The sequence below is a fragment of the Platalea leucorodia genome, assembly GCF_965183815.1.
Source record: "Platalea leucorodia genome assembly, chromosome: 4".
NCBI lineage: Eukaryota > Metazoa > Chordata > Aves > Pelecaniformes > Threskiornithidae > Platalea > Platalea leucorodia.
Window position 1 is genome coordinate 68,546,228 of NC_138826.1, and position 24,843 is coordinate 68,571,070.

Below are 24,843 nucleotides of genomic sequence, written 5' to 3' on the forward strand. Positions count from 1 at the left end.
CAGAGCTGATGGACTCCAGCAAAGTTTTCAAAACATGTATCTTGTACTGCTGGCAGAGATGTGGTTCTTCTTCTAGTCACCAGGGAGAGTAATATGCAGTAAATGACAAACTGCCTGCTGTTAGTAAGTACTGCATCACTTTTCAATAAAGGGGACGAAAGTGATCCTGGCAGTTGTGCTGCTTCAAGGTGAATTACTATGTGGGATTTTAGCTAGCGCTTTATTGTTGCAACAAGTATTCTAGGTATTTCATGGAAAGGGCATGTAGGACAGATCTGCAGAACAGCCTGCACCACGAGGGACACCACGTTCCGCCTCTGTGCAGCCATCCAGTTGGAGATGTAAGTTACAACGACAGTCTTGTGGTTAAGGCATTAGGCTAAGACATAAGCAACCTTGGTCCACTTTGCAAAATTCTGCCCCATGCAGGTATTAGACAGCAACTCAGGACCTGATTGAAAACACAGTGAAGTTGCAAGAATCATTTTAAAGAACTTTAGTAGCTTCTGATCAACCTGCAAGGATACTGTACACAAGTGCACATCTCTGTGTGCACAGTAAGCAGCACGCTTCCTTAGTGGTGACTGGTCATAAGCCAGACGTAGCTCAGAAGCAGTAGAAATACCTAAATATGATGCTGTATTGAGTTAATACACTCAAGCTGTTGAGCAAGACTTGTTGGTTCAGGTCCAGTACCACATTAACAGGGTTTCTGGATTTAAAAATGAGAGCTGGCAGGAAGCACACAGAGAGTAAATACGCATTTCTGTGTATAGGCACACTATTTCTCCTCTTGGCCTCAGTTTCCCATCTGTGGCAGGGAGACAGCAGCGCTTTTGTCTTCACAGGGGTGTTGTGGCATGGAGTACATTAAAAGACTGCTGGGACTCATCTGCCAGCAACAGTAAAGAAATACCTGGAGACTCTTAAAACTAAAGTCTGCTTAGACAATAACCAGTAGGAAAAGCCATAGTATATTTGGACTTCTAGTGTCTGGAGAGTTTTATGTTAAAGAAAGGAGGACAGAAAATTAAAGCTTGAAAACCCCATTTGTCTATCTTATGAATCATCTGTGCAGAGGAGGTAAAAACGTCAGTGTAGTAAGAGAAACCTCATGAGTAAATCTCCATTCCTCTCTTCCATGTTTTCCCCAGGAGGATTCAACAAATAGCGACTACAAGCACAACATCTTTCCCCTGCCTTTTCCCACATCTCATCCCCCTTCCCTTTCTTACCTTCTGCAATCCACGGAGTAGCGATTGTACCACTCGTCTGCAATGTCCTACTCACCTGGTCAGCCAGTGAAGTGGACAGCATGCTCATTAACTCCCGCTCTGCCGTGAGTCTCCACATCTGCTCCCATTTCATCTTCCGTAACTTATCGAGAAGCAGCAAGATAACCCCTGAAGGAAAACACAGTGCAGAGAACAAGAGAAGCCATGATATCACATGCCAGTCAAGGCCCATCCTGTCTATGTGCTGACTCAGCAGTTAAAACAAGGACATGAGCTAAGATCTATCAGTGGAAACTACAGTCCTTACCCTGTGCTAACACAGGAGGTTGACTAAAAAACCTTCAGGTTTCAAGATGCCACTAAGAGAAAGTTTCCCCTGAGGCTGCAGGAAAGAAATGGAGAGATGGCACACAGACAAATGCTAGGTTATACAGGCTTACAAGAACACTAAAGTAGCTGAAGAGGGGTGAAACTGGGAAGAAGAGAAGCAAGAGAAGGATGATGTATTTCTTGTAGTTTCCTTAACTGATAAAGCTTGATTTCATTATGACATGATTAGCATCAGGATTATTCCTTACAAAATGAACCAACACAGGTGATACACATGATGGAGGTTAACTCCATCCAAAGGTCATTATCATTCCAAAGAGAATTAGACAATAGCCTACAAGAAAGAGAGAAGGAACCTCTTAACACTCAGAAATGACCCTCTCCACACCTTATTCTGAAAAGCTACAGGCTCCAAGAGGATATTCTGTCAAGTCACTGGCTACTAGGGAAAGGGTAGAGACAATCCTGATTTATCTAGTATGACTCGATTTCTGCCATCTTCACACTGAAGAGAGATCTGCTTCTTCCAAAATCCCACTCTTTAAATTAACTTCTATCTGGCGTGAAACCAAGATTATGCTGAGACAAAGAGAATTTTGTCACTCATATAAAACATTTTACTCAACGTGTGTGGGGTGAAATCTGGCCCTTAATACTTCCTGCATAGGATGCAATACATACACTGCATAAGATGAAATTGCAGCCCTTCCTCCACCTAAGTAAGAAGTTAATCACTTGACACATCTGATTGCAATCCCTCAAACTTTTCTGAGTAACAGATTACCAGTGCTGGTTACAACCTAGCCTTTGAGAGTGCCTGCCATTAAGGCAGCAAGTGTTTACAGAGCAGGATCCTCAGATCAGAAAGTTATACTCGAAGGGAGAAAAGAGATATCTTAACATGAATTGTTATTTCTCAGTTGCTTTTTGTCTGGACAAAATCCCTAGTGTCGAAGAAAGGAAAACAGCAGAAGCAAGGAAGCTGGATTGAAGCATCAGCAAAACCTTTCCCACAGTGTTTCACAAAATTTTACTTGAAAAATTAATTCGGAAAGACTTAAATAAGAGCACTGTTATGGGGAGTGAACGCAAACTGAAGGACCATAAAGGAAGAGTACCGATAAACAGCAGCCTAGCAGGTTGACAGAAAGTGCCTGGTAAGAGCAATGGTAAGTTCTGTGTTGTTTCACATCTTCATTAGTGGAAGGGGGAAGTGAATAGTAATGACATCTGCAAGTGACATTACAAGAGGTCTTAAAAAAAAAAAAAAATCACGGCAACTGTAGAGAAACATAACAGCTACACAGAAGAATATGAAATGGCAAAAAACAGGCACTGGGAAAAGCTGCCCGAGGGAGTTGAGGATGATAAAACTAAAAGTAATGAGAATAAGAAAGGAAATGTAGTCTGAATACTTAAGAAAAATTCTCCTAAACCCTTTGTGGTGAAATAACCTAAAAATGGCAGATAAAATGCTTTATTTCATGAGTCTTTGAAAATCAGACTACACAAAAATTAGCAAATATACCTGGAACAATCCTGCAATGGTTGGGATAGAGCAAAGGAGGTTCCAGGTCATTCCTATCTTCAGTTTCTATGACACGGCAAATTTCTTCCTAGTCAAACCTGGCACTGCCATGATTAAAAAGCAAAACTCTTCTGGCGGTGAATTTTGCGTCCTATTTTAGTTCTGTTTTCCATTTCAGTCCATCTGGTTCCCAAGGATGCTGGAACCTGTACTGGAGGGATCCCCTTTCATCTTCAGTCAACCCTTCTGCTTCCAGCTGTTGCACTGGAAAGGGACGTATTGTCACAACATGCTACAATGTATTTCTGGCAGTGTGCTTGTCTTCTCTCAGCATAACCGAAGCCTGTTTGGAGTGTGTAGTGTGCACGCATTAGGTTCTAAGGGAGCCATTGTGCATAGTCTGAAATTCTAGATCAATATGAAGCAGATACCTTGCACTGCAGCAATAAACTGGGTGCTATAACCTCCTCTCTGGCAGTGGATTTTTTCCCAGCTGGCAAGAACTGTCAGGTTTGTTTCAACAGTGAAATACAACTAAGGAGATTCTTTATTAAGAAAAATAAAGACTAATTGTAAGATTCAGTTAACTCTAATGTAATGGTATTTATAATTCATAGACAATAAAACGTTTTTTCTCAATTTCTTTAAGCCTCCAGTCTGAGGAGGAAAATGGGAAATGTTTTAATATGTGCAGTATTCTCCAATTTTTTTGTCTTCCACTCTTACAATAGCAGCAGATCATGGTATCGCAGCTAAAGAGATTATGCTGTCCTGAGGCTCTATCACAGTAGCAGCTGAGAGTAAAAGAGGCAGATGAGGTGGAAAAACTGGAATATATGTGAGAAAGGATGTATTAAATTATGATGCAATCATGGTTATTGAAAATATTCACAAGTTTTTAATGTTCCATCGTCAAGACTAATTTTGATGTGATTTCTATTTTAATTCACCTACAGGCTTGGGTTTAACACCTTTGTACAGCCTCTGTTCAGGGCTTCTCGCACTGTGGAATTCTAATTTACTGCTGCTGTAAAAATAACTACTGGAGAATATTTATAGTAAGTTTAAATATTTACTCATTAGTATTAGTGAGAATAAGAGATTTCTACTAAGAGGAGAATTTAATACTATTCACCTAATTAGTGCTATTTAGTGCAAAAGCAAAGCAAAAGCATGTGTGTTGGGAACTTTTAAATAGTTCATGCAGAGGAAAAATTACCTTGTCTTCAGAACAGAGCGCTTCAGTTTTACTTCTATATTGTTCTGCTACCAAAAGCAAACATAACAAATGAACTAACTCCAATCTGTGCAATTAGTTTGCAGGCAAAATGTCTGAAGTAAGGAAAGGGAAATATTTGCCTCAGGAGCCCCTTCCCTCAGAGTCAAATTGACTGAAATCTCAGACTAAATTCAAGATGACGTACAGCTGAACATAAGGGGAAAAGGGACTTACTCTCAGCTGCTGTGCTAGGGGAGGAAGAGACTGGAGGGGGAAAAAAAAAATCAAAGGAATATTTTATGAACATCTGGTCCTAGGCAGTGGGACTTCTCATCTTTTGATGAGTGAAGCATTTTCCTGCCCTAACCTACCTGAGAAAAACAAAGGGAAAGCTTGGCAGCAAATAAACAAAAAGAGAAAAGTGGCAACTCAAATGGCTCGGGAGTATTAAACAAATTATGATCAGCTACAGAACACCCTATTTTCCTTATCCTGAGGAAATAGTTTAGGCATATACAGAGATGCAAATATCTCAAAGAGCTCTTGCAAACATAATGCTTTATTACTAAACCTGTGGAACACGTCCTAGTCTAGTTTTTACTTGAATGGCCTTTTCTCCCTCTGCTTGATGAGACTTTGCTTGAACTACCAAAATCTGACAGATTCTGAATTGCTCAAACAAATAAACAAACAAACAAGAAAGCAAACAAACAAAGGAGTTTTTAAAAAATGTGATGTCAGAACACACACAAAAACCCCCAGCCCCAAAAGCAAAACAAAAAAAAAAGAAGGAATTTGATGAATAGATCGGAAAAAACAGGGCAAAAAATCTGAATTAACGTATTTGGACTAAAATGTTTCAGTCAGGAAATACTGCAACTTTTTTTGGCACATTTTAAAAACCAAGTTATTCTAAAATAGTATTTTTCACTTCCAAATTGATACAAATTAAAAATCTTATTGAAAATGGTTACAAGACCTGAAAAGGAAAAAAAATATTTCATTCTGGAAGGTCTGGAGGTCACCTGAATTTTTTGTCCTTTTCCCATTTTTTGATTCAATCCGAATCAAATTTTTTGTCTTTCAATGTTTTGACTAAGCAATGGTTTCAGATGCTTCAAGCCATCTCAGCAAAATAGTTTGGGATTTTTTTTGTTAATCTGGTCCAGAACAAAATATTTAATTTCATTTTTCTGAATAGTAAATTGATAGTTTCCAGAAACATCAGCAATTTCCGTTGGAATGCTACCAAGCATTCCCTCTTGCTTCAGGAACACAGACTATGGCTTTTCCTGAAATTCAGAAAGGAATATATAGTAGAGCTGGAAGTAAAAACCAACATTTTAAGGTAGAACAGAGTCACTCACAAAAGTTATAGTGAAACTGGACAAGCTTTTGAACTCAATTTATTACAATGGCCCTTTTAAGGTGGCTGAAAAAATACTCAGTGCTCTGTGTGTGTGTGGGGGGAAACGTAGCTACTAAGAGATCATTTTCTGTACGCACTACCTTGCCTGTTTCTTTCAGGTGGAACAGGATGCTTTTGTGAGCTGCTGAGGCAATGCCATGTTTTGTGAGCAGTATCTCAGAGCCTATCCTTGTCAGGTTTTTAAAAATTCTTCTTAAAACTAAGCCTATAACAGTGAACCATCTAGACAGATAGCAAGTAGTTACCATTACAATATCTGGGAAAGACAGGCAAGACACACTTCAAAATATATTATAAAGCAATAGTGAGTTTTAAAAAAATTACTGGGATTTTACAATACCTAACCAGCATACCAAAGACCATACACCAAACCACTGAGTCTTAGACGCTGTAAGAAATAATGTTAAATAGGGATGACATTATGGACATTTGCTGCAATAAATAACTGACCCAGAGATTTAAGGCAGTACAAACAACAGTAAGCTACCATGTTTTGTGAAATAGATTTGGCACTAAAAAGTTGAGTTCAGTTTTAGGCACTATGGAAAGGGCTTGTAGCTCTGCTATCCTGGGAGAAGTGCCATGATAGTGCTGACTGCTTCGTACTCTAGCAAATACTTACGCGTGTTCTTTTAATTCCGATTTATTGTACCTGAAATCAACGGAAGTGGTCACAGTGTGTAATGCTAGGAATGCGACTATGCCTTTGCTGGATCAGGGCCCAAATGACCAGCTTTGCTAAAGACTGCATTTGGAATCCACTGGGCCACACCTCCACACCACTGACCGTGGCCTCTGCTCTCCACCCATAGTATCCAGAGGAAACAGAAAACCACAAATATATGGCTGTTAGGGATTAAAAAAACGGAATTAAAGCTGCAATTCCACAAGCCACTGCATGCATTTTTAAATCTTCATTTTAAGTCTTTGTGTGGATGAAAATCACTGCATTTATTTCACTTGATTTACAGACCATCTATCTAACTGCTGCTCATAATTTGACTAGCTGTATCACTAGTATAATAAAACGATAGCTTATGGTTTTATTATTTATTTATCTTTTAACACAGCATGACCAAAGGACGATCATTCTAACACATTTTTGGAGTAGCCTGATATACATTATTTAACCATGAACTTACATGCACCAGCCTTTTTCTCCAAAAAAGCCTTTCACAATGTAAAAAAAACCTAATAAAAACTTACAGGGATGCACAATGTGTTAATTGAGAATAAATGATGACTCCACATTTGAACTTTTCTCTGAGAAAACCGAACAGGGCTGAGAAGCTGTTTTGAAATGGAAAGTGGGTGTCCCTCCGGGCACGGTGACAGAATGCAGTAGCCCTTGTTTTCTCTGCACATGTATTGAAAGTGAAGCCGTGATAGCGTGCATTTTGAAATGTAGTGCAGTCACTCTGTTGGGAGCCTGGTTCCTCTTGAAGCATTATAAACATTTTGTTTACACTTCCTGATGACCATTTAATGAAATGGAACACTTTTATTTTCTTTGTTCTCCTCTTCCGAAGTATGCTGTTTCTCCTTAGGTAGAATTAAGATGAAGGATATATTCGAGCATGATTCTAACTTCTTATAGTGCTACTGACTGCAGCTCAGAATTTCCTAGTTTTCTACTTGTTTCTTTATTGTTTAGATGCTATTCTTCCTGAGCAATTTGAAAAAAGAAACATACGCTTTGTATCTTCTCTTTAATGACTTCTATTTCTGGGGGAGTTTCTCCAACTTTCTTAAAGCCCCAAAGGATGCTACAGAAAAATTTCCTTGATTTGGGAGTCTAAGAGGTCTACAGGAGAGGAGTTGTGAGCCCTAAGACTTTTAGGAAGTCTATGGAGGAGAACCTCTGCTACTTAAAGACCATCCTGCTAAGTAATGCTCTCCCCTCCTATCTTCCAGAGTCTTGTGAAGAGAAGTAACAATTCTGCAGGTCTCTCAGAGGTCAGCAAAGAAAAACAGTCTCTAGACCTGGAGGAATTGGCCTTCTCTTACATAGATCCCAAGCAGTGCGAAGTCATACACTTTACTGCCCAAATTGCCGATCAAGTTTTCCTAAATCCTATAATGGAAAACAACATGACTGGCAAAAAGACAAATATCAGCAAAATCAGAAAGGGAAGCTAGAGTTTTTCCCAGCTGCTCTACTTGCTTTGGGAGTCAAGGAAGACAGTAAGGATAGTAACCTTTCTCAAATCCCTCTGTTTCCTGAACTCTGTGCAAAGAGTTGTAGGAGATGAAAACCATCTGTGAAGAAGCTCCCTACATGGGTTTTAAAAAGCTCCTCATTTTTTTTTACAGCCTTTGCACCCTGTGACCCTTGTGAGCATATAGGGTAGAGAGATTATATTTTAAAGGCAGTGGAAAGCAAATATTCCAGGGACTTCTCAGCTGGGGAACTAGGGAGATAGCTTCCAAGAGGGGAAAAAAAAAAATCAAGAGAGGCAAATCATTAAATTCTCTTGAAATTCAAAAGATTGGGAAAGATTTTGCTCAGCAAAAATCCCGAAGTTGTAAACCTCAGATAACACATCTAACTTCAGACCAGCAAAGGGAGAGAGGAGGGAGGTTTCAGCTTGTATCTGCTGTAGCACAATGGCAATGACCAATCTAAATGGTGCAGAGGAGAGCTGTCTCAAGCATGTCTCACATCACTGCCATGCACAAGTATCACCCAACAGCTACTCAGTGTGCATCTCTGTACATGTCTGCAAGTCATGATGGAGGTGCCAAAAAGTTGACACTAACAAAAAGATGCGTCAGTTACACACCTTATTATAAAGCACTTTGAAATGTAAGACTTAAAAAGAAAAGAGACATGGGGGAAATGTGGAAAATGTCTACAAAGTTTTAAAGAACTTTTCCTCTCTTCAATACTAAAAGTGCAGTAAGTTCTTACATGGCAGGTTATCTGTGATTTCATTTGCCTGGGTGCTTAGGTGACTTCAGTTGAGAGGAAAACAAAGTCCCGGTTAAATACATATTTAAGTGATAAAGTCAGAAAGGATAATTTTTAGCTCTTGCATAACAGAGGCCATAGGATTTTTCAAAATCAATTTGTGCTTTAACTAGAGCATAACTTCTAGAAAAACATTCAGTCTTGATTTAAAAATTTACAATAATGGATAATCTATCACAAACTTTGATAAGTTATTCCAATGCATAATTATTCTGATGAAGGATACGTCCCTTATTTCTAATTTGAACATGTCTTTGAACTTGCAGTCATTTGATCTTGCTGAACCTTTGCTAAATTGGCAAGCCCTCTATTAAGAAATGTTATTTTCTCCTGCAGATACTAATAAGCTATGATCAAACTATCCCTCAACTCACTTCCAGATAAGCTCCTGGAGCCATTTTTCACAACTATATGGGAAATCTTCCTGTATTTTCTTTGAACTTTGTTAATTTATAAGTACTCACCTTTGACCTGTGAAGGTCAGACCTGAAGAAGTAGCTAAATCTACATTTTAAAATATATCCACTCCAAGAAGTGATCCTTAGCACCCAGATCAAGGACTACGGAGTGGTTGTACGCACACTGTTCAGGGTCCAGCTCTTTGTTGAGCAGGCTGGGCACATTCATGCTACACAGTACTTGTCTCTGAGGGCCTGCTTTGTGTTCCTTCAGTTTTTAGACATAACAATTATTTTGTTCGCATTTCTCAGTGCCCGACATTATGAGAGAACCATGTTACAATTTTCTAGATTGGGGAGTTTTTAGCATGGAACTGAGGGTCTGTGTTGCATGCACTGGCGAATATCATCAGGGCATGTGGGAATATTACAGTGTGAAGTCTTCTGATGCAGTGCTGAAGGACTGGAAAGAGGTGCCAAACAGAGTGTAGTTCTATCCACACACCTTTCAGAAATATTTCCTGGAGTGAACTATCAACAAATTACATTCAGTATTTTTTTTTTCTTGACAAAAGACAGGTTGCTCCCTGAGAAAGACAGGACACCAACTAATTTCTGTGCCCTGTGGATGATCAGGGAGCCAAGAGAAGGAACTAGGGAGCTAAGCTATCTGACAATGTAGACATCCAGCATGTTGGGAGTAAAAAGCCTACACCCAAAAGAAAAGCAATATATCTCCTGTACTCATACTTGAAATGTTCCTGTTTATACATCCAATGATCACATGAAGTATTTTGACAACTGTATTAAACCTGGAGCTTATGTTTCTCTGATTATCCATCCTGGACTGATTCTTGTGAATCTCTTCATTCTTTCTGAGTGTACAATTTTACATGTCAGTGCCTCAAAACACAGAAGTGCGAGTGAGTGTCACAACTCTACATCAAGCCAGAGTAACTGGACTTTAGGTGAGCTGTCCTGAACAGGAATCACAGAATAGTACAGACTGCACAGGGTTACTGTGCGGGAGGTCCGGTCATTGAACCTCCCTGTGCAGGCACGTTTGGAAAAAGGGATCACACAAAGCTTGTTTCCACGGATAAAAACAGGAGGTTTGCTGGAATTTGCTGAATATTTGCCCTGATGAAAGCAAGTATGTCTTCCAAAACTAATCTATCTTGGACTCTCCACCAAACAATCACCCACCTTTAAAAGAAAAAAAATCTGTTTCTTGATCCTCAGCTCCTGTAAATCAGCTTGGGTCTATTTAACTCAAGAGTCAGGCATTTATATCAGATCTGGACCTTATCCATGATGCTTATCTGTGTTTTTTTCTTCCTCAGAAAGCAGCAGAAAGTGAAAGGTAACAGGGAACCTTGCTTTAAATTATGTGGATTTTTTGTTCTTGTTTTGATCCTCTCAAAAGCTTCATATTTAACAAGGGCTGAAATGTCAAGAATTTTACAAGGTTTCCACTTTGGACTATGTGAAGAGGAAAAATGCACCCTGCACAGGTGATAATTATTTTGGCTGGCTTCTGATATTAACAGCAGTCCATAAGGCTAATGGTAGGGATGGGCACACTGAGTAAGAACCAGTCACAGCTTTTCTTGGTCTGGTGTTCAGTCAATGCCCTAGCAACAGTGGGCTCATGGGCTGAAGAGCCTCTCAGGTATTTCTTTATAGTTGGAACAAAGAGGTTTGGGGTTTTGCATTCAGAAGCAACCAGACAACTTTTTTTTTCCCCTCGTAATGGGCAGTTTATTGACTGGATGAGATTCAGGAGGAATGGAACCTTCTAAGTAATGCATTAGGGGAAGGAAAGCAGCAACACAGAATGAACATGCCTAAAAATTAACCATAGCATTTTTTAAAAAAGGAAACACAATGTACTATAATGCAATGATTTCATCCAAAGGTCACCTGCAGGTCAATCCTTCCTCCATGACCATTTCTCTTTTAGTAAAAGAGGGACAGGATTAGGTTCACAACAGAAATACAGGGACCCATTTGTGTAAGCAGAAAATATGTGTGGAGCTGTTTAGCATGCTCATAGCCAGACTGAGGTTTAGTTTGGACAGGTGGACTATAAGGTGCCTGAAAGTAAGCTGGACTGCCAAGCTCAAAGGGTTGTGTTCAGCAATAAAACTTTTAGATGGTGGCCAGTTACAAGTGGTGTTCCACAAGAGTTGATACCGGGGCTGGTACTGTTTAACATCCTGATTAATGAGCTGGAGATGAGACAGAATGCATCCTCAGCAATGTCACACATGACACCAAACTGTGTGGTGTGGCTGTGGCCAATACCCCGGGGATAGGGCTGCTATTCAGAGGGACCTTGACAGGCTGGACGAGTGGGCTAAGAGAAAGCTCATAAAGTTCAATGAGAAGTCCTGCATGGGACTATTCCTGAATGGACAGTACAGTCTGAAAGACAACAGGATAGAAAGGAGCTTTTCAGGAAAAGTCCTAGGGGACTTGTTGGACAGCAAGTTGAACATAAGCTAGCAGTGCGACCTTGAGGCAAAGAAGGCCAACCACATCCTGGGCTACATTAGCTCTTTAGGTCAAGGGAAGTGATTACCACTCTTTACTCAGCACTTGTAAGACCACATCTGAAGTACTGTTTAGAATTCCTCAGTCAAATAAAGACACTGACATGCTGGAGTAAGTCCAGCAGAGAGCAACCAAAATGTTTATAGAGGCCTGGAGAACATGTATGAGGAGAAGCTGAGAGAACTGGGCTTGTTCAGCCTGGAGAAGAGAAGGCTAAGGGGATCTCTTATTGCTGTCTACAGCTGCTTAACAGAGCCAAACTCTTCTAAGAGATGCACAGAGACAGAATGAGAGGTAACTGACACAAACTGTAGCAAAGGAAATTCTAATTATGTATTAGGAATTTTTACTTTTATTTTTTACTTTTCTCACCAAGACAGTAGCCAAATACAGTAACAGGCTGTCTTGAGAGGTATCCTTGGAGATACTAAAAACTCAATTGGAAAAGGCCCTGAGCAACCTGAGTTGGCTTTCAGTGGGAACAGGACCAGAAAACCTCTGGAGATCCTTTCTCACCTAAATTGCCTGTAATTCTGTGATCCTATTTGAGAAAGTTCTCTTTTCACCATTTCTGCTAAGGCCTTGAGAACAACCATGTAGAAACTATAGGGTATTGCAGTGCTCCTGTCCTCCCCTGAGCTCAGTTCAACAAAGGCTGGTGGAGGAGGGAAGGTTGAGGAGCTACAGCAGGAACAATTAAAGTCAGGATGTAGCTGAACATAAGAGACAGAAGAAAGACAATGGGGAAAGGAAAGAATCGAGCTGCTGCTTCTGAGATCTCAGTGTCCACTCAATTTTGCAGATTCTTCTTTCTCAAAAGTCTCTTGATTTTTTTTAAAGGGGAAAGGTTTGTCTTGAACCTAGTTTGCCCTAACACTAAAATGATTACAGCATAGTGATTTCTGTAGCCAACAGCACCTAAGAGAGTGATCTGACTATCATCAAATTCAACTGCTTTTTGTCGGCACTCTCTTAGAGGTGACAGCTTTGACACAACGGTGTAGAAAGACACCTTAGTTACTCTGCTACTTTCTGTTACAGGCACCAGGCTACCTGTTAAGAGTCCAAAGATGGAGACTAACTGTGATGCCTCTTTCTTTGCTTTGAGACTATGGCTAAAACCTCTGCTTCTGTATCTACGAAAAGGAACTGTCTCTACACAATCACTTTTATGAGCACAATGAGAAACTGGAAAGTGAACTTGCACTTCAGAAGAAAAAGTACTGGTTTTACTATTACTATGCATTTGTCTGGGGTTCTCCTGTCATATAATAGCAGTTTTTGTTCTCAGTTTAGGCACCTGGATGCCTCTACTGCTTGCCTTTTATGTGCAAGTCTTTCATCTAAATTTAACCTGCTAATGATGGTCCCTCTACAATAAAGAGAGGGCATTTCAGAGTGCTGGACAACATAATTACTCATCAAGCTATGTACGTTCACAGAAAGAACTGTCTTGATCAAGCTAAAAATACCACACTTCAGAATGATTCTTTAAATCATTAGATTGGAATACTACATATATATGTCCTATTTATGTACATTACATGGAGAACTTTACATTATGAACTCAGGTCAGACCAGTAAAAACCCCCAAACTAGGACAATTTAATCAACTAAAAAGAAATACTTCGTATTTACTCCAATACAATGGAAACTAGAATCTGGTGTAGACTGAATGCCATTGTCTTTTTATCACAAGTTTCTTAGGAGATGAAAGTTTTCAGTGTTTCAAAGAAAGTCAGGTGTTGTTTGTAAAAAAAAAAGACAGTTATTGCAGAGTCTGATAGATTCAACTGCTAGGGAGCAGAGGATGTGTCTCAGAGAATGCAATGAACAGTGGACTAATTCAGCCGCAGCAACGCCATTACTGCATGGGTAGGGCTCTCAAACTAGAGGCACCATTTTCAAAATCAAATACATACTGACCCTCATTTCAGAGATGTCAAGCGTGCTGTAAACAAGTTCTCAGTACATCTCACATGCTTTAGAAACTGCATGAGAAAGACTGGAAAAGAAGCTATTCTTTGAGGGAGTCAGCTTTAAAATAGGTTATTTTCAAGTGCAAGCTACAGATTATAGCCAAGAAAGACAGGGATGTGGTCATCAAAAGCAGAATTATCATTTTAGCTTCCCACCATTGACACCAACAGACTGACATTTCCCGTTGAGCCTACAAGCAGCAATGTGTTGGCACTTCCTGAACGCCCACCTGTACAATGTGCACGACAGCTGTACTTCAAATGCATCTTTGTGCGTTATAAAGCACACGTGTATCAATATGCTTTGCACTGATAGTATTTGCTGAAGCTCACAGTATCTTAAAGAAGGAATAATCTAATCCAAAAAACAGGTACAGTGTGAGTCTGAGTGAAGAAAAGTGAAGAAAGGGCTACTTTTTGCCTTCACATTGGTGTTGGACTTCATTTTTTCTTTTTTTTTTTTTTTTGTTATTAAAATCTATTTTTCTTCTGTTTGCAAAGGCTCCTGTACTGACAACCAAACCTAATGATAACAGTTCCTGTACCAAACGTGACTAATGTTTTACATAAAGGGAGGTAGAAATATTGCAATGGCTTTTAGAGAGGGCATGGCTAAACTGAGTCAGGCCCTGATGGAGGGTATTTAAAGGCTCTATAAACCATGAATTTTCTGACTTCTTTGTTCACTGAGACAATTTGGAAAAAATCTCCTCTCTCAAGCAACCACTATACTCCTTTCTTTACATTATGGTGAAAAGCACTAGCTTTAGTCAGAATCTATGGAATATAGTTTGTAAATTAGTGCTATATTCAGATGCCTGTCACGGAATTCTGACTCTTCCAGGAGGACAAAAAGGCATTTTGGTAACACATCTATTGAGAATTAGGCAACAATAACTATTTAAAGCATTAATTGTGACGATTTCTGACAAACAGAAATGTCCGATTAAGTTAAAAGTCCTCAGCACTTCTTAACATCAGATCCATTATCATAATGTTGTGAGCAGAAGCCCATGGAGCTCAGATGAAAGCAGTTATCATGTTTCTGGAGCAGGACCACAGGCAGTTCCATGACCACCTCCACCCCATTTTGCACTGCTTTACTAGTCATTTGCTTTCTGCACTGAAGATGCACAGTATCATCATGAAGAAGCACAAGATGTGATCCAGTCTAGTTTCATATAAACAGTCTGCCCTACACTTGTCTTTATTATTCACAATTGTTAAACATTATGCAAAAATGACATAACATATGCTTCCCACTTCCAATTCATCTTCCATAGGTCCTTTTTTTTCAGGGAAACAATAAAGAGATTCATTCTAGCATTCTTCCAGTCATTACAAACATGGGAGTAATAATGCATGGTGCACACGTAGCCTGGTAATCGTGAGGTGCTAGCCATTCCCTTCTGTTCTCAATCCACAAATCTGGGAATGTGACATCTCTCAGCGTGGGAGTATGAATCCTCAGCTCAAGCTGTTGAGACACCTCCTTAGAGTATCTAGTAGTTGCACTGAGGCAGTATTTCAGATGAGCCTCAAATCCTCAGGATGGGCTTCTGTAGCCTAGAAGTCTGAAATCCCCTTGGCCAAAGTTTTTACAAATGCCCCCGGCACCCAAATTACAGGCACAGATCCATCCTAAAGCTCCATTTGAAAGGCATGGAGTGCATTCTCAGCTGATGTAAGTTGGCCCTGCTGCACTAAAGCCAAAGAAGCCGGGGTGATTCAAACCAGCTGAGGAAGTGGCCTGAAATCATGATCAGTCACAAGAAACTGCTTTTAAAAGTGATGGAAGGTATAAGGCAGACAAAGCACTAAAAGCTTTTATGTTTAGAATTTCTTTGACAAGATATTTTTCTGAGGACTAAGATAACTGTTACTCCAGAAGTGAACATCAAACCATACAGTGCAACTCTGGAGCTGTCAGTTTAACATCTGTAAAGAGAAAAATCATAGTGTGGCTCAGGCAATACTTTCAAAAGCACAGTTTAGTCAGTGAAAGACAATATAGATTATACAGAGAGAAAAGTGTCCTTTAATTAAAGTGTGAGGAGTCTGTAAGGGTTAATCTCAGTGTAGACAAGCAAAATGGAGTGGACGATATATGAAAGAAGTATTTGATTACGCAGCTTACTGAGTTTCGGCCAATGAAGTACAGAAAAAACCTGGGTACCTTTGTGGTACAGAAGGAACTGTGTTTAAAATGGCTTGAGGAAGGGAATGTTATCTCAAATAAAGAATGCTTCTAACTAAGAACATTTTGAACACCAATTAAATTATCACTGAACTGACTTTCGAGTTTGGTCTGGTTTTCCTAAGATTGTATTATCATGGACTAAAGTATGACTTGGATTATCTGCCTGTGCAAATGAGGAAGAAGGATGAAAAACAACCAAATAAAATCTTTCCTTGAAAATCTGTATTGGCTTGTCAGGAGATTTGGCCTGAGCACACAGGAATAGGAGAATGCACATGCTTACTGGGTTTAAAGGGCTAGTGGAGAAGGAACAAACACACCTTTGGCTTTAATCTAACTGCCTTCTGGGACTCCCCCAACCTATATGTTGTCCAGAGTGGCTCACACATAGAAACATAGGAGTGAAAGATAAATTATTTGCTTCAGAAATTGGAAAGAAGCAGTGTAAGAATTTTGACTTTGAAGGGTGCTTCTGCATCAAATCTGCCAGGGTTGGGTCTGGCTGAAGAGGCTCACATAAAAATCTATTTTCTTGGGATTGTATCCTAGGACTGTAGTAAACACTCTCCCAAGAGCAAGAGACAAGTCTGTCTGAGAGCTTCCCCCTGATCCAGATTTGTTTAGTTCATTAAAGTTCCAGGGTTTTGGGGGCCCTTTTGCTGTTCGTAAGTACAAGTCTAAGCACCTGAATTTCTGAGTCTTCCCTTTCCTGGCCCACTGTCTTTCATGAGTGTTTTGCTTAGAGTTATTGCTTCTCTTTCCTACCTGCCCCCTGCCTTTAGTTTTCTGAATCCTCCTTGGCCACAGTGTTGCATTCAGTGTCAATTATTTTAATTTACCTAACACATCAAACAAGCTCCAGTTTCACCTGGTATTTAATCTTCCTTGAGAGATTTATACCTTCAATCTCTGCTAGATTACTAAGGCAAACAATGAATTCAATTAAGAAAATTATAGTAAATTATGCTGATTCTGTCAAGAACATAATTTGCTACTTCTCAGAGGTTGCACTGTTTCACTCAGTGACCTCTTGTGCCGTGTACTTGAAAAAACATCATTCCACTTCTTATGATCACTTGTCAATCTTCCATTCATTATCTACCTTCTGGTTTTCTTTCTAAAAAAAGAAAGTTTTTATAACTACAGGTGAGTTGTCTAAAGAAAGAAATCGTGAGCAGACTAAAATCTAAAACACTAAAAGGGATTATGCATGGCCTGGTAGGTATGTACTAACACATACCAAGGAGTAGCACATGCAGTGTATGTGAAGGACTGCAGACATTCAATTATTTTTGCTTTCAGTGGAAGAATTTTGTGATATACTGACATTTGGTGTCTCTACAAAACATTTGGAACAGTAAGTTAAGACAATATAAATTAAAGCTTTACAGCTTTTTTATTTACATAATTGCATTTTAGATACTACCCACCACACATCTCTGGGTTATTCTAATGTTATGTGGTTGTGACACATTTCTCTCTGCCAGCATTAAAATGGCAGAAAGGAAAAAGCAAAAATGCAGCAGAAAGTAAGTAACTATAAAAGGTGGCCATCTCTCAGTAGAACAAAAGATACTGCTTTGTGGTGTTTCACTGAACAGAACTGACATCGAAAGTTTAGCTGTGTATCACATAAGCTTTCAGGTTTCAGGACAAATCCATGAAACTTAGCTCTGCCTCATGCTTTTGGGGGTTGGGGGAAGGAGCAGGCAGCCCAAGCCTTTATATATGCAGTTCTGCTCTGGCAAGCGGAGAACCAGGAAACAAAACTCTTTTACTAAAATCCTGTATCCATATCTATCTGTGTTCTGTTAGGCTATTCTTTTGAACATTTTCACAGAACAGAGATGCTTTGCAGAGGCTGAAATACAAATTCACAAAAACTGGCGTGATTCCCCCAAATATACAAAGGAATATAGAAATACAGCTGACCCAACCACAACTTGTGCAATCCTTTTTCTAGTTAGTCTGTTTAATTCAATCCAATATATTTCTGCGAAGCAAAACCACTATTATGGTGAATAATTTCCTGATAGTGCAGGGATATTTAAATGGACTCATCTTTTCTAAATGGAGGCTTCACCATCTGTTCTGCCCTTTTATTACAAATAGAGAGGGAACCTAACTCACTGCACCAAGATGCAAAGCCTAGCATCGAAATGATTTAGATGTACGTGTGTGTTCTTTATGCACCTAGTATGTTTTCTCACATACCAAACACAAATCAGTGGGAAGACCTGTCTCTTGTAACCTAATAAATTCTCTGATCTAGTGCCTTTATTCTTTTCTCACGGCAGCAGAAATTGATGGCCAGTAGTTTGCATTTTATTAGGACAATTATGACCCTGTTGCTGTCCTGCAGGAGTTATACCTTTATTGGGCTGACATTTTGTGGTACCATTTACCTCTCTACAGAAAATGAGCCTTGATTCCTATTCTTTCCCTCTTGCTGGGCCCACATATGCTTCATCATGGACAGAAATCTTGTAGGAGATGTGCTGAGGATGTGTCAGACTGCTGAAAAGCTCTGTCTGTCCCAAAGGATGCCATACAATCTCTCTTAAGACCATTTAGAGAAGGAACATGTTCTCCTCAGAGTAGCACGGGACCAGAAACTCCAAAATGCATCACACTGCATCATTTTTACTGCTTTAAATGACAAATTTTGCAGTAGGCTAGGAAGGGAGGTGCAAGTTACCACATCTCATACTCTCTATACCAGGAGACTGATTGCATGCTCAATGCAAACATTAATTCAAAGAAAATCCTCGGGGCCTACCTGTGTTGTAGCCCCTCCCAAGTGCTGGCCAGGGCCGATGATTCTTCCAAAGGTTGCCCAAATACCAATCACTCTGGTTCTCCACCAAGCCAAGAACCTGCTGCCCTGGAAATGAGCAAATTGCAAAGCGATCATGAGACAAAAGACAGTCAATCAATGGAAAACAAACACGAAATCTGGAGAGGGACAGCCACTGAAAAGAGAAGACAGAAGTTCGGGTGCTGCCTTCCTTTCACGCATTCGGAAGATGCCTGCTTATGTAACAGACAGCAAGCCTGGCACAGCAAACTCAGCACGGCTCATTTCTTTCCTTCTCCCCTGGCTAGTCTGAGTAATTAAACACTGTGGGAACCTTTGTCATGCTGACAAAAATGTATCACCCAGACAAATCTGAATGCTGCTTGAGTTTGGAATACAATGATGGAGAATCCTCCTAGTGAGAAGTGAGTGTTGGTAGAATGATCATCTAATATGAAGATCTGTTCATACTCTGATGGAGATAATATAATTGAAGAATAAGGCTCAGTATAACAAATTATTCTCTTCCCATGCTCCCCCCAACTCGTTTCAGGGATTTTTTTCTCAGTCACAAAGGAAATCCCTTTTGCTCAGAAAAATACTGGATTCTAAGAGTTTACCTACATAAGAAAGTTGCACAGTTTTAATTTAAGAGAGTAATTTAAAAGTCATTTAGATAAGCCTGTGTGGAATGCTGCATAGAAATTATGATTTCAGTTTTAGATGGGCTTGTTTTGGTTTAGCTTACATTGATTAGCAGCTGGCTTCAGCTAGAGTAAAACGTGTTTTAAATCAAATGTGTCTAGAAGGTTTGCACTGCTTAAAAATCAACTGAAAAGTGAATGTTTGTATAGATAAGGACTTAATTACCTATTCCGAAATGCGCTGTATAAAATGTAAATAAGAGAAGTGATTGAAATGATGCTCTGGTGATGGAGGATGGAGAGAAAGGGAAAACTGCATTTGGATCTAGTCAAAGAAAGGAAAGGGAATAGTGTTTTGACAGAGGGACCCACGCAGTGAGGGCACTAAGCCTGGGATTGGAAATTATTTTGCAACTTTTTGAGAAAGCAATTAAGCATCATGCTCTGAAGGCACATTTTCAAATCCCAGCTATGCTCACAAAACTGGGCATATGGTCACAGCAGTGCATGGAAAGCATTAAATGATCATTATATGTTGCTTATGTAGGACCGTAGCTGTATTACTAAAATTTCCGTATGGCCCAAGACAAGATTGGGCTGAGAAGCAAGACATAAAGACAGAAGTGATTAATTCAATTTTATAATTGGCTAGGAAGATGTTAGGATAGGCCAGGTGATTGCGATACTCCTGTGGTATCTCTAATTCAGTGTAACGTCAGTACCCCCACATGTGTCTTGAATGCTGTTTCAAAGACTCTGAGCAGCAGCAAGTGGCCAACGCATGTAACAAATAAATCAGAACATTACAAAAGCATTCAAGGAGTGAACGTAAATCAATCTAGAAATAACCTTGAGAGAGTACCAAGTCCACTCCACACCACTGTTCAGGATCATCCTACTCTATCCTAATCACAACATGCCAGTCCTCACCAGGCCTCATTTTCTAATGATGTCTCTCCTTTGCCATTATATGTTATATATAATACAGGTTTTTAATTTTTCACATTATATTCCATAACTCATTTTTTAAGAAAGTGGAAAACCTGGGGGAGAGCAGAAAGAATCATATAAAAGATCACCACACATTTACCACACCATTGGTGCTACTGAAAACTGGTAATATTAACAGAGTGCAATGCACAACAGAAGGAAGGAAATGACAAGTTAGAGACAGACACATCCTAAGCAACTAATGATTTCTTCATACAAACAAATTGTAGCATCTCTCAACCTGTGAGACACGTTGAACACACTAGACAGCACATGGGCTGCCACAAGCCATATATTGTGAGGAAACATGAAAGGGACCTCAACTGGCTGAAACAAGACTTAGCCAAAAAATGCTGAAGGGCACAATTTAAACTCACACTTGTTGATTCTGTGCTGGAACACTGCCTGGTCTTTATAACCGCTCCCTTAGAGTTGAGATAGAATAAATCAAAATAAGAAACTACCATGGCTAGTAAAGGATGAGAAAAAAACCCAATAAAAAATGCAGGTGCAGCTGGGCTGGAATGGATTGGCACAGCTGGTAGGAAGAGAGTGACCCTGCCCATATTCTAACAGTGCATTTCACAACTCAGCAGTCCACAGATCCTTCTCGGGATTGTACTGCTAACATCAAAAGAAATGTTAGAATTCCATTTGCAAGAAGCAGATACTGAACTTCCTTACCATGGAGCATCAATCTGCTTTCATTATTTTAGCCCCATGCATTTCCCAAGAAGCCACAGAGTTCAGCCTTCAAACTGATAAATAATAAAAAATGAACAAACCTTGCTACTTGTTAATGGTTTTCCTTTCCCACCTACGAGTCCAAAATCTCAGTTCTGACAATGTACCCCTGAAATACTTATTTCTCAGTTATTATTTCTCATGCTAAGATAAACTGAAAAGGCTCAGGAAATTATGTTTGCATGTATTTATTACAGCTGTATCATTTCCCTCCTCTTTTTCCCTTTATTTTTGAAGACACCAGAACAAATCCTGCTCTCACCAGTATTCCTTGAGGTTTGATACGGGACATGGATGAAGGCAGAAATTAACATCACGTAAGCTTTAGGGCTTAGATACATGGATCAGATAATGTGGCTTACTGTGCATCAACTGAGCTGGAAGAACTGCCTGTACATGTCCTTTTAGCTTTTCACAAAGTAAAATGTGTTAGCTAACACACTTTAGTCTGTTTTTGCAATGGCCTGGGAATGCGCACATGTTCGTGTACTGTCCTAGGGTAGAGCATTATGCAACTTGTCAGGCTGTTGTAACTCTTGCTGGTGTCTAAAAATCTACTAGGCAGATGTGATGGCTTGTCTCCCAAGCCACCTTGGAGAAAGTTATGAAGATATGTTTTGTATCTTCTCTAGTTATATTTCTGTTTTCTCTGGCCTGGAATAGTGTTGCTGTCTCTGCCAAAGATGAATATATTTTTATTTCCCTTTATATTGTCTCTATGATCTTGACTTAGGGCAGAATTGATCAGGAAACCAGAACTTCAGCTGCATAGCAAATATTAATGGTTCCAAAGAATGTTTTCATTCTGAATCAGTATAGAAAAAAGAAATTTAAAAATATTCTCTGGGAAAAAAAATCCCCAAATATTTTTATCTGAAGATATGAAAATAACCACATCTAAATGTACAACCCTCCTCATTTTAAATAGTATCAATGTGACACATAATACAGATGCATAACATATACCATATTATTCTATGTATCTAGAAGTTCAAACAAAATAAAATCATAAGTTTTGCCCTTCCAGTTCTGAACAACTAAAAATGTTTCACTCAAAACTTTCACTAACATTTTGTTTTATTAATGAATCATTGTGAGAATATCTGTCCAGTATCTCAGCATTACCAGTTATTTCATTTAGTTATTTACTTTTTCAAATGCATTGTGAAGTTTTAGAAATGAAGCACTGCCAAAGCAATGCATGGTGTCGAGCAGGCGCAATGAACGCTCTCCTTGCCCACAGTTCTCTGACCATCCATCAGCCCTGACCCGTCCCTTTGCCACTCTTCACGCTTCCCTGCAAGGTGCATGCAGTTCTGCTGAAACTTTCACCAGCTTCATTTCACCTTTGATCATACCGGAATCTGAATTCAGATTTTCTGAGGAGAAAGACTAGAGTTCCTTGCCACCACGGCCTTTTGTAAAAGGGAAGCATAAAAGAGTTATGTGAGTTAATCTTCCAGCAGATGAGAACACGGTGGCTACCATAATGAATTTTGAGCTGCCTGTTTCTTCTTCCTAAGAGTTATTATAATAAAACACTACCACCAGCAGCAAAAGCTCTGTCATTGTTTTCTGCTCTGGCCCTGCAGTTATAATTAAGTGCACTCCTCTCACTCTCTGTTACTCCAGGCACAAGTTAGCTTATGAAAATGAAGCTGTTTTTCTTACTTATTCATATATCACCACTAACAGCCAGACAACAGAAAACAAGGCTATGATTCTGGCATGACCACAGTGAAAAATGATCGAGCAGGCAGAATTACAGCTGGATTGTTGGGAGAGGGGCTGTATGCTGCCTGGCTGCGGGACGAGGCTTCTCCAGAAGGCAGCGGCACAGCTACAGCGTTTTGTACGTTACTGCTCCCTGACAGCTCTCGCACGATGAGAAGTGCTTCTCTCCTTGCAAAAGCTTAGCTGTCGCTGGGAAGAGGTTTCCATGGAAAAACAGATACTTCTCAGCCTGACAACTCAATGCTTTCGATTCTGTTTTCACTTCATAGATTTCTGATGGCTAACGAAGGGGAAAGCATGATCCTCTAATTCAGGCATTGAAGGGGACTCCAGATCTCATCTCAGCTCCTAGCTCAGATGATGATTTCTTGGGTGACACTGGGCAGGTCACAGCCTCTTGCTTGATTCTCCCTTAATAAAAATGGGAATATGGGGATAACAATAACTTTTTACGCCTCTCCCATTTTGTCTGTCTCACATATTGTAAGTATAAGCACTCTGAGGTAATAACTCCGTGCTAGTTTGTACTGAAAGCATAACAGCAGCTGCATGTGGCCAGGCTGAAGCTCCATCCAGCACAGTGTTGTGCCTCCAGCAGCAGGGAGCAGCAGCTGTGCAGTAATGGAGCACAACAGGGCAGATGTACGGTGGTGCTTCTTAATAGCGGTCCTCTGGCTTCCAGTTGACTTGTGACACATGACATATCTGAAGAAGCATCAGCTTTTATTTCTGTTGAGTCTGGTATCCGCTAGTTTCATTTGGTGCCCAGTACAATCTTGGTGCCTGTGAACAATATTTTCCTATTCTGCCCTGATTTTTTCCAAGTTTGAGAGAATTCTGTCTTCTCTGGAGTCTTTGGTATTTTGCTATTACAAACAATAATAACAGTAGCAAAAAATTATAGTTATTACAACTACTTTCAAGATCTTCTTTAGTGGAAACTTTTTTTTTTTTTTTGGTCTTAGAGACTACAGGGACTTTCACATGACTCCACTGCAATCACAGTAAGAGCAATGGGCCCACATCAAATATTTTGGCTGAGTTGCACTTTCTGTGGTCCTCAGGACATCAGGCTATTTCCGGAAAGGGAAAACAAAAAGGCATGTTAGAGGGGTGGCAAAGGGTGGGGTGGGGTGCCACCTTTTGATCACCTGTGGCCAAAGGGTGAGCTGATATCACAGGAGAGATCAGTTTCAGCACAGCTCTCCTGGTTGTTACATTCGCAACGTTTAGTTGTATTTGGTATGGGCTTCCAAAGCAAAAAAAAAGTGCAAAGTATTTTTCAGCCTTTAAAAACATAAGAAGCAAGCAACTTCTACACTCTGGAGGTTATTAAAGGAGAACAGAGCAGAACTCTGTCTTGCTACTTCTAACTACTTTAACAGCCATGGTTTAGATCATGAGGAATTTAATACAGACACGAATGCTGGAGCCACAGCCAAGTACTGCCACAGCAATGCACTTCTTCAGTGTAAGCTGAAAGAACAGGAGAAGGACTCAACAAGAATTTAAGATTCAAGCTTGGCAGGAATCAGGAGAACTGCAGAGTTCTGCTCCCAAAATGGGACACAGAAATAGAGAATAAAAAGGTGACAGGAGGGAAGAGGGGAAAAGGTACATATTCTGAATGCTGAAACATTTCTAAATTGGCCAGGTCCGAGTCTCATGAACATAGTCAGGACTAGCAGAATCTATAGTGGTACAATGAAGCTGGATTATTTTCTGCACAACTTGGAGCTAAAATCTTTCATTAATATCCTTTCCCTCCTCTCCCCTTCTCCTGTTTTCTTTGTCTTTTAAACACCTGCATAAGACACCCTTCCTTTCTGAAATGTGTGAGGCCACATCCTTAGCTGGTATAAATCCGCATGACTTCAATGAAATCAGTGTACTTACGCTGATTGATACCAGCTGAATGTGTTGTACTTCATGTTAAGTCTTGCCTGAGTGACTGAACCCTCCTCTATGGCCTTCCAGTCCCTGATCTTCCACGAGTTCATAGAAAATATGTGGCTTCTAAAATCTTTCACTTCTCCTGCCACATCTCTCATCCATCTCTTCAGATCACTGTCAAGTTCAAGCTTTTCAT

At 39.9% G+C, this 24,843-nt stretch overlaps 1 protein-coding gene across 3 annotated transcripts in view; it reads right to left on the reverse strand.

The window, feature by feature from the left end:
- LARGE1 (LARGE xylosyl- and glucuronyltransferase 1) overlaps positions 1 to 24,843 on the reverse strand; it is a gene marked incomplete at its 5' end in the record, with an annotated part of 198,380 nt that overhangs the window by 42,050 nt on the left and 131,487 nt on the right. For all 3 annotated transcript variants that reach the window (XM_082311169.1, XM_082311170.1, XM_082311168.1), the window contains 2 exons: positions 1,291 to 1,403; positions 18,625 to 18,729. In XM_082311169.1, coding sequence (XP_082167295.1) covers positions 1,291 to 1,403; positions 18,625 to 18,729 — 218 coding nt within the window. The remainder of the gene's footprint in view (positions 1 to 1,290; positions 1,404 to 18,624; positions 18,730 to 24,843) is intronic.